Source organism: Episyrphus balteatus, chromosome 2 (assembly GCF_945859705.1).
Source record: "Episyrphus balteatus chromosome 2, idEpiBalt1.1, whole genome shotgun sequence".
NCBI lineage: Eukaryota > Metazoa > Arthropoda > Insecta > Diptera > Syrphidae > Episyrphus > Episyrphus balteatus.
The window spans coordinates 106,456,357-106,467,323 of NC_079135.1; the positions used below are offsets into that span (position 1 = coordinate 106,456,357).

At 29.8% G+C, this 10,967-nt stretch overlaps 1 protein-coding gene across 2 annotated transcripts; it reads right to left on the bottom strand.

The window, feature by feature from the left end:
• Positions 1-947: 947 nt before the first annotated feature.
• LOC129910205 (uncharacterized) lies at positions 948-6,050 on the bottom strand. 2 transcript variants are annotated; one of them, XM_055987482.1, is made up of 6 exons: positions 5,858-6,050; positions 3,783-3,932; positions 3,639-3,713; positions 3,143-3,432; positions 2,157-2,422; positions 948-2,099 (listed from the first exon to the last, which is right to left on the bottom strand). In XM_055987482.1, the coding sequence occupies exons 1-6, from the start codon at positions 6,048-6,050 to the stop codon at positions 2,045-2,047; spliced, it is 1,029 nt and encodes a 342-aa protein (XP_055843457.1). In that variant the 3' UTR covers positions 948-2,044. The 2 variants fall into 2 exon arrangements, with proteins under 2 accessions (XP_055843457.1, XP_055843456.1); XM_055987481.1 differs by having other exon boundaries at positions 3,639-3,932.
• Positions 6,051-10,967: the final 4,917 nt, after the last annotated feature.

Sequence of the window (10,967 nt, forward strand, 5' to 3'; positions counted from 1 at the left end):
ACCTATCACAGCTCAGCTCAGCTCACTTTACCTTAGCTCACCCAACAGCTCAGCTCAACCATCAGCTCAGCTCAACCATCAGCTCAGCTCACTTTCAGCTCAACTCAAATGAGCTGGAGTTATGGTACATAGCTCAAAAGTGAGCTAGCTCAAAATATGAGCTGAGCTGTGAGCTGAGCTCAGCTAACTTTTGAGCTTTGTAGCAACCCTGCAAGTTCCATATTGCTACTTCTACACACAATTCTCATAAAATTACCATATCGAACATTTTATGCTCAATTTATTTACTTTCGTTAAACATATACGTACGTTCTGAACCGCACAACATGAGTAAATTTCACAGAATAAATTGAAAACTACATGGACGCAAGGAGGATGAAAGAATTAATTTATTGTTCACTTGATAAAAATGTAAAAAAAACTAAGTGTGGATTAATTACTTCATAATAGAAATTAAAAATATCAAATGAAATTCATTTACATATACTGAATGAGAAGTATAACTTCAGTCGCGTGTACATGTGTACACACACTCTTTTTTTTATAATCTTTCTGTTTTATAGTTTTTTTTTAAATACTTACTTTGAGAAATATTTCAAAATATCAAAAAATTACTCTTATGTCGTTTTCGATTGGACGCCCAGAAGCGTCCGGAAGCATTCAGAAGCCTTCTGATACCGTTTTATTGGCATGAAAATGACAGCCAGAACGCTTCTCAAAAGAGAAATTCTCTTCTCGATTTCAAATCAGAATTGAATCAAGAAGCACTAATACATTTATACTTACATGTCAAAGAAAAACTCAATCATTGTTTTTTTCTGTTTTCCATTCAATTTTTTTTTTGTTTTCTGCAAATAATTTGTTAATTTATTTTCAAACAAATAAATTATGCCTTTAAAATATTTTCCAAAAGGAATTTCACATTAATTCGTTAAAAACTACCCAAATAACATTTTGTGGTTAGAAAGCGGAAAATAAACCGGATATTTACTCTGGTTATTTAACGGATAAGTTACTAAACTCGTTAAATAAACGTATTTAAGACGTTCCAGAAACGTCTCCACAACCGAAAATGGTCAGTTATTTTTTAACTTCGTCTAAATCGGGTTTTTAAAAAACCCACTTTTTTCTACAAATACTGGGTTTTTAAAAACCTAATTTTCACGGTTATTAAATAACTGTTTATTTTTAGTCAAAGAAAAACTTGAAATAAACCATTTACGGCTATTTTATAACCGTTTACAAACCGTTATTATACAGTTTAAAAAAAACCTGTACTGAGTTGTTTGACGGTTTTTTTTATAACCGTTTTACTACGGTTATTATAAAACCTGTAATTAACGTTATTACAGGTTTTTTTGAAACCTGTAATATAACAAGTTCTTTTAAAACCTGTATTAAACGTTAATTTACGGTTTTTTTTATAACCTCTTACCTATAGGTTTTTATAAAACCTCTAATAAACGTTATTTGACGGTTTTTTTATAACCGTTTTCTTCCCGTTTTTTTTAAAACCTGTAATAAACGTTGTACAGGTTTTTATAAAACCTATAACAAACGTTATTTGACGGTTTTTTTTATAACCGCTTACCTATAGGTTTCTATAAAACCTGTAATAAACGTTATTTAACGGTTTTTTTTATAACCGTTTTCTTCCAGTTTTTTTAAAACCTGTAATAAACGTTGTACAGGTTTTTATAAAACCTATAACAAACGTTATTTGACGGTTTTTTTTATAACCGCTTACCTATAGGTTTCTATAAAACCTGTAAATAACTTCGTACAGGTTCTTATAAAACCTGTAATAAACGTTACTTCACAGCTTTTTTATAACCGGTTATTTACAGATTTTAAAAAACCTATAAAATGTTTGCTTACCAACATGCTGCAAACCATAAGATTCTTCCCAGCTGAAAATTTAATATTTGAAATAAGAACGCTGAAATTTAAGTTTAGTGAAACATTATTTAATGAAGTAAAACTAAAACTAAAACTTAAAGTAAAAGTAAAACTAAAACTAAAAATAAAAAATAGCTTAACTTAATTATGTTGTGGATTGCCCGTCAGAGGCAGAGGAGCTGGTGTTGGAACTGGTATTTCTGTAATGAGAAAAATGTTAACTTAAATGTTGATTATAATTTTATTTTTTAACTTACGTGGACGGTTTTCCCATTCGAAATGGGGCTTGCTTCAAAAAGCCTTTAAAAAATGAAGCACCCTCAGCTTCACTATAAGTGGGGTACCTTGATCGGACCGCTTCCAATATAGTTTTATACAGGAATTTGTATTGGCTGAAACTTTTTTTGGCATTAGTCCCCAGCCAAGAATGTTCTGCCAGTAGTGGATCCGTAAAAATGCACTTGCAAATAGTGCGGATCGTTTTCATTCCGTTGGCCCCCCCATAGGAGCTCAACTTACGGACCTGAAAGAAAACAAAAATATGTTTTAAGATGTCGTTTTTTAAACTTTTTCGTAATATAAAATGCATTTATTTTCAAATATTTTTGGCCGCATTTATTATGATTTGAAATTATAAAAGAAAATGTCAATATGTATTACGGTTTATGAAAAAAATTAAAAAGAATTTCATTTTCGAAGAACTTTTTTTAATAAAAGTTTTGAAAAAAAATGTATCTTATTTTTTTTCAAAGTTCAACATCTAAACATAAAATTATTTTTTATTTATTTAATAACCCTTACTGTTGAAAGTTAAATAGCAAAAATTTAAAGTTCTTATTTACCAAAGTCTTTTAGAAAATTAATTATTTGGATGCAAAAATTCAGTTTTTATCAAAAAAAAAAACCAATTGAAATTGAAGTTATTTTTAATTGTTTTTTCAAAAGTGTGATATATATTACCTTTTCTGCTTCGGAATTCAACTGATAATATTTATTAGAAAAAGTTTGGAAAAAAGTCATTTTTAATTTTTTTAATAAATTTTTTTTTTAATTCTGAGTTTGAGGACCATTTTTTCAAAAACTCTTAATTAAATTTAGTGAATTTAAATTTAAGATAAGCTTCTGGCTTTGTAAAAATGTATTTTAAAATATTGTAGGTGTTGCCGTTGTTTTATAAATATTTTTTTTGTGTTTGAAGTCGGATTGTGAGAAAATTGCATATTTCGTATATTTTGGTACTTACCAATTTTTTTTTGAATGCTGCATTTTGATGGAGTTTTTCCTCGATTTCCTCAATTTGTTGGACAGAGGTAAGTGGGAAAATTTCATCCAGTTGCAGTTCCTCATCCACTTCCTCTGCATTCTCTTTTGCAATTTTGGACGCCAACAAATTGACCGAAACTTCGGACTTCGCCATGAATGCCTCCAGCATTCCTTGCATGGCCTGCACCTTCACCTCAGTGGAACGCTGTCTTTCCAAAATTTCGTCTATTTTGGACGACAGTTCCTTGAATTGGGTACTGGTGCTGGGGCCTATAAACAATTAAAAATAAGAGTTATAGTAATATACAAAAAAAAGTAATACGGTTAGTGAAAGAACTAATATGCTATCTCAGCTGTTACTAAGAGGGACTGGGGTTTATCCTATTCAAATAACATTGGATAAACCCCAGTCTAAGATAAGCTGGAGTTTAAAAACGACTTTGAAAATTGTACTAGTGCTAAAATACATTTTTTACCTTCAAACGTGTATAAGTCGGAAATGACATTAGTGATGGTAACATCTTCATTTGGGGGGGTGAACGAGGAAACGTCTTGAAAATGAGAAGTAAGTATGACAAAATTAGTAACTTTGTTCCCATGTTTATACATTTTAAACTTACCAGAATTAGGAATCAAAGTTGACATCAATTTGTTCATATCTGTCATGTATTCCGAAGAATTGGTGTCGATGGTCACTTCTTCCGTATTTTCTTCAGAAGAAGACAAATACTCGGCATCCTTTTCCTTCTGAACTGCTTCCTCCCAGGAACCTTAAAAGGAAATACATGTTTTGTCGTAAATATAAGTGGCATGAAAGGGATACAAGAAAATATTTGTTCAAAAGGTGAAGCGGCTTAAGACCGGCCGAACAGCTCAGATTTTGACGATTTTTTTTCAAACGTAGGCAATTAAAAATGCTTTAAAGTCTATAGATTAAAAATTGCCGATGTTACCGTATTGTTTTTTAAAATTACAATTAAATTTTTTTTGAACACAACCATTTTTTTTCTTAAATTTCATAAAACAAATGATAGCAAAAGATTCTCTAGGTTATTTAAGGAAAAAAAATATAAGGGAGTAAGGGACAATCTTCCATCGTTTAAGAGATAAATGCAATTTTCTCATAATCTGACTTTAAACACAAAAAAAATATTTTGAAAACAACGGCAACACCTACAATATTTTAAAATACATTTTTAAAAAGCCAGAAGCTCATTCTTATCTCCTAAATTTAAATCCACTAAATTTAATCAAGAGTTTTTGAAAAAAATTTCAATTTCAATGGGTTTTTTTTATAAAAACTGAATTTTTGCTTTGAAATAATTAATTTTCTCAAAGACTTTGGTAAATAAGAACTTTAAATTTTTGCTATTTAACTTTCAACAATAAGGGCTATTGACTGAAGAAAAAATGACTTTATATTTAGATGTTGAACTTTAAAAAACAAATAAGTAAAATTTTTTTTCAAAACTTCTATTAAAAAAAGTTCTTCGAAAATGAAATACTTTTTAATTTTTTTCATAAACCGTAATACATATTGACATTTTCTTTTATAATTTCAAATCGTAATAAATGTGGTCAGAAAAATTTGAAAATAAATGCATTTTATATTACGAAAAAGTTTAAAAAACGACATCTTAAAATTTCTTCAATAATTTTTTTTTTTCAAAAATCTGAGTTCAGATACCATTCTTTCAAAAGCTCTTAATTCAATTAACTTTATTTTAATTTTACAAATATGACTAAGTTTCTAGCTTTTTAAAAATGTATATTTAAATGTTGTAGGTGGCGCCTTTTCGTTCACGCGCGCTCTCGTGAACGAAGCGAAAAAGGGTTGCTGTGAGTTTTGTTATTGCACCCGCTCGCAAAAACACCTGCTGGTCGAAAATTTTTTTTTAAGGCGCCATTGTTCTTCGCGAAAAAAAGGTCGCTGTTTTATTGTTTTATCGCTGTACACTTATTGATCTTGTATCGAACACACAAGAACAACAAGTCGACCGTCGGTCGCGGGTGGCGCTTTGTTCAAGCGCGCTGTCTTGGACGACGTAAAAAAAAGGTCGCGGTTTTATTGTTTTATTGTTGTACAGTACACTTATTGATTTTGTCAACGAAGTGAAGTGAAAAAAGGTCGATGTTTTATTGTTTTATTGCTCTTGTATCGATCACACAAGATCAACATGTCGATTGTAGTCGTGGGCGCCGCGCCGTGACGCCTTTTCGTTCACGCACGCTGTCGTGAACGAAGAGAAAAAGGGTTGCTGTGAGTTTTGCTATTGCACCCGCTCGCAAAAACACCTGCTAGTCGTGTTTTAAGGCGCCATTGTTCTTCGCGAAATTTGCGATATTGTTTTGCAAATTGGCTGATGCTGAATTGCACTCGATGACAATGTAATGTGTTTATATAAGAAAGACCGGTCTAAAAAACTTTAATTTCTGTAATAAATCTCATTGTGTAGAATATTATGAAGCGTTATTCAAATATAAAAATATTGAAAGGCCATAACCGCGATTACTTTAAGTATATGAAAGGGGACCTAAAGTGTATCAAAATTAACGTAACTAAGCTGTCAAAAATAGGCCCCCAGGATAAACTGCTTTAAGTTTAGATACGAATAAAATTTTACTTGGAGAAAAGTGGTCTAAGTGAACTTAATAAAAATAAAATAAAAAAGATGTAGTTAAACTTGTATCTTACCGATGTCATCAAATATTAATTTGCATGCTATGCTTTGCCAATCATCCGATGCTGTGATGCAATTTTTCCGACCGCAAATGGAATCTTTCTTGGACTTTGGCCATAATAGCTTCGTTCCATCGATGACCCAATTTTTGGGAACTGCCGTCACGAACTTCCCTTCATCTTCGAGCGTCTCCACAACACAATACATTTTGATTAACAATGTACTAATGGAAAAAAAACAGATTCAGTGTTTGGTAAAGTTATTTTGAAAAATTTAGAGGAAATATTTTCTATGTTATAAAAATTAGGCAAATTTTCTTCTTCATTTGATTTATAAACGCTTAAAAATTTAGAATAGAACGGTTTTTCGTAAAAATTTTGTTTTTGTTTTAAGCTTGAACCATAGATAACTGGGATGCCATGTCGATATGTTGCAAACTCCATTCTAACAATTTCTTCTGAGTTTGTTAAGAAGTAACTATCTGCAAGTGACGACTTCAAAACAAAATGTTGAAGCTGAATTGCTCTATAGATTCCAACACAGTGTTTAATTTTGCATATTTTATTCCTATCTTTCATATAAAGCATAGGAGTTTTGTTTTCATCTACATCAATTAGATCTACATTCTCAAAATCTTCGATAATCCTATTTGCAATTTGTTCCAGGGGTCTGTTTCCAGATCTTATTCGACGTTTTAAATATTGTAAACGATTTTCATATTTGAAAGCACTTATATTATCTAAAGGTCCATGGTATTTAACATCATCTACGACATGATATAAATTGTGAACGTTATAACTTATGTTTTCAGCTCCATAGATACTAGAAAAGTTATATATGAATGATTTGAACAGACTCTGTGCGACATCAACAAAAACTTGTTTATTTTTACTCAAACATATTGAAACAGCACAGTGTAGTTCCATAAAATTGGCATATACTTCTTCATGAGTTTCATTTTGCAAAACAACCGGACCTAAGTACAACAAAAACATACGAAATTCAGTGGCCTTCCAAAAGCTTATCACATCAAGTCCACGAGGTGTTCTATTGAAGTCGCATGGAACATATTTTCGTAGTGATACTAAGGTCTTAGAGATTCTCTCAATGTTTTTTGCCGAGAATTTTGTTTTAAGGGTTCTATTCTTAATCCATGTAACCAACAATTTTTTCATGACACCTAAGCACAACAAGTGCATGTAATCTAGAGGAAAATTCATAATAATATCTATTGGAAGTTTTTCTAATGGAGATGGTTGCGTATGATGATCTTCGTGTATCCCAGCCCGGAAAGAATCATTCGTGCGAAGTGATTTTGATAGGTTTGGAAAACACATTTGGTGAGATTTGTAATTATAATCCCCTTCTACATTACATCTTTCACAAGCAAAATAACCATTATGCCCTTTGATTCCTTTTAAATAAGAACGAGCGGGGGCGTCACAGATGAAATTCCTGATTTTAAAACTTATTTTTTTGGAACCAATGTTCAAATCATCAATGTTAACAGCCTCCTCAAGAAATAATCGCAGAAATTCATTAACACTTGAAGGTTTTGCCATTCCGTAGTAAACACCTATTACTAGCGGCGGCACACGAAAACCATCTGGTGAACACAAAATAGGCCAAAATTGGCCCTTTGAACTTTTGCTAACAGGAATCCCATCAATATTAAAGTCCAAGAATATTACTGTTTGACATGTCTGAACACTTTCAAAAACCTTAGTAAGAGCGCGAACCAAACCGAAATGCCAGTATCTACCAGGTGGAACTTCGATAAAAATTTTCTCAAGGGAAACGCGAGTTTGTAATAATGTTCGAGGGTCTAATGGCAAATAAGGATGAGAATTATGCAAAATGTTAAGCAAATCACGCAAGCAAATATTCGATATGTTATGCTGAATAGCCCATAATACTAAGTTTTTTTTTAAATTTTCTGGAATAGCTTCAAAATTAGTTGAGACAGCGACACAATTGTTTCCAGAATTTTCACTGTCACTTTCATGTTCAGAAATAATATTCGATAGGTGTTGCAACTCTTCAAATTTCGTGTTAGAAAAACCTTGTTCACAATTAGCACTTATTTCATTTTCCGAAAGGTGTTGCTGCACTTCAAATAACCTCTTGCTAAGAAAAACTTGTTCAAGATTTTTAATTCTTTCTTTTTCACGCATTTCTAATATTATTTTTTTAACTTTTCTTTTAAAAGTAGTTCTACTACAAATTTTATTTTTAATGATAGAATACATTTTTATTATAGTGATTTTATCAACAGTCAAGCTTGGAATAATAACGCGGAATGAGAAAGACAAATGAAAAGACGCGCTAAGTTATCTGTATGCCTACTCTCAAGTTATTTTTCAAACTCAGAAGTTATTTTCCAAACTCAGAAGATATTTTTCAAACTCAGAAGTTATTTTCTAAACTCAGAAGATATTTTTCAAACTCAGAAGTTATTTTCTAAACTCAGAAGATATTTTTCAAACTCAGAAGTTATTTTCTAAACTCAGAAGATATTTTTCAAACTCAGAAGTTATTTTCCAAACTCAAAAGATATTTTTCAAACTCAGAAGTTATTTTCCAAACTCAGAAGATATTTTTCAAACTCAGAAGTTATTTTTTATACTCTGAAGTTATTTATTAAACAATATTTAATATTTAACCCTTCGCTCCCGGAAAAAAATACAAATATCTTGAAAAAAAGTTTTGATATTTTCTAACAACACACTAAAATGAAAAAAATAATGATTGTACTAGTAATAACATTGTATAAGGAATGTTTTGAGCTGAGAGTACAAAAGGAAAAGTCCATTTTGTAGTAAAAAAAACTAACAAAGTAATTAATAGGTGGTATCATGCTGAAACCACTAGGAAGCAAAGGGTTAAAATAAATTATAAACAAATAACAATATTTAAAATAAATTATAAACAAATAACTTACCTCTTAATAATTTTTCACAGACAGATATTTTTTTTTATTTAATTTATATTTTTTCACAAAAACTTTCTCGCACAATAACTTGCTACCACCAGCCACAAAAGAATACTGAGAGATCTGAGAAAAATGAGAGACAAAAATATGATGGGCGACGCGCGACGCTCGAGTATGGTGAATGTGTATGTGTGGAGAGTTGTTGGTTAGTTGAAATTGGGTTGGAACTTAGTTGAAAAATTGCCAGGGTTGTTAAAAGGTAAATAACGAGTTGATTAAAAACTTATACGTACTTATAGTAGTTATTTAAAATCTTACTTTAAGCTTAGGATTTATAATGGATTAATTTTAAACCAATAAACAACTTTCATTGTAAAAAGTCAGTAATTTAAAATCTCGTTTCAAACTTAAGGTCAAATTTGGTTAATTTCTAGTCTATAAATAGCTTTTTGCGTAAAAAAGGAGTTATTTAAATACTTACTTGAAACTTGTAATGAAAATTTGGTTATTTTTTAGCCCATAAAAGACAAAAATAAAGAAGTTAATTAGAAACTCACCTTGAACTTAAGATTTATAATGGGTTAATTTTAAACCAATAAACAACTTTAATGGTAAAAAGTCAGTAATTTAAAATCTCGTTTCAAACTTAAGGTCAAATTTGGTTAATTTCTAGTCTATAAATAGCTTTTTGTGTAAAAAAGGAGTTATTTAAATACTTACTTGAAACTTGTAATGAAAATTTGGTTATTTTTTAGCCCATAAAAGACAAAAATAAAGAAGTTAATTAGAAACTCACCTTAAACTTAGGTTCTATAATGGGTTAATTTTAAACCAATAAACAACTTCCATCTTAAAGTGAGTAGTTTAAAAACTCGTTTCAAACTATAGATAAAATTTGGTTAATTTATAACCTATAAATAACTTTTTGGGTAAAAAAAGAGTTATTAAAATACTTACTTAAAACTTTGGGATCAGATTTGGTTAAATTCTAACTTAAAAAAAAACTTTTTGTGCGAAAAAAAAAGTTATTAAAATACTTACTTCAAACTTGGAGCCAAAATTTGGTTATTTTTTAACCCTTAAAACACAAAACTAGAAGTTATTTAAAAACTTATTTATGACTTTGTGTCAAAAACGAGTTATTTAAATACTTTTCCGAAACTTTTGAAGAAATTTGGTTATTTTAAAACCAACTTCAAACTGAGGTTATAATTTAACCAAAAAAATTGGGTTGAAAAAATAACAAGAATGTAACCTGGGTTTAATAAAAGTAAATAAATAGCCAAAATATTTCCTTAGTTTAAAAATGGAATTTTTTAAACTAATTTATGACTAAAAAGTTTATTTTACGTATAATTTTAACCCAAAACAAACCTTCGAAAATACTGGGTTTTTTTTCTAACCTAAAATTAACCACAGACTTTTAACAACCCGTTTATAGCCGCTTTTTGACCGCGGTTATTTGCAGTTATTTTATAACTTTGGTTATTTTGTAACCGAGGTTTGAAATTGTTACTTGGGTAGGTACAATTTTCTTTAAATATTAATTATTTTTCAAGTCGTATGCCATGTTTGACATTTTAAATTTCAAAGAAAAACAAACACAAACACAAAAAAACAGAATTGAGTGCAAGCGATTCAAACTGTTTTATTGGATTTCAGAATGAGTGAATCCTTGAGTGATTCCAATCGAAAACGACATTAAAAATGTAAATAAATGTAATGTAAACAAAATTCAAATACCATTGTATCTTTTTATTTTCACATATATTCAATAAGCAAAAAAAGTTATGTAATTTGTAAACTCCTATAAATAGCAGGGGTTATACTATGTTTTCATTTCGAATACTTAAACAAAAGAAATAATTCGTATTTAAACATTTTTAAACGGTTTTTTGTTTCAAAAATATTGCTAAATGATGTTTACGAAACCAACTTCGTGACTTAATCATTATTGCAATCAGAGACTATGCAAAAAGAGACTATGGACTGTTTTTCATAAATAAAAGCAATTTTTTTTGTTTAAATGACGCATATAAAATTCAAAAATAACTTAATCTCTTTTAAAACAATAACAAAAGTAAGAAAAAGTGGCTACCATTAATTTTTACGAAATAGAAATTATTTTTAAAATTTTTTTTTTTCACTTTAATTCCTTCAAAGCCGATTTCAAAAATTAAAAAAAAATATTT

Excerpts from the sequence above, each read along its gene's own strand:
- LOC129910205 (XM_055987481.1), bottom strand. The coding sequence starts at position 6,050 with ATGTATTGTGTTGTGGAGACGCTCGAAGATGAAGGGAAGTTCGTGACG. Across the intron at positions 3,933-5,857 it reads ATTAATATTTGATGACATCG|GTTCCTGGGAGGAAGCAGTT; the intron begins GTAAGATACAAG and ends TTTCCTTTTAAG. Across the intron at positions 2,423-3,142 it reads CAGCATTCAAAAAAAAATTG|GTCCGTAAGTTGAGCTCCTA; the intron begins GTAAGTACCAAA and ends GTTTTCTTTCAG.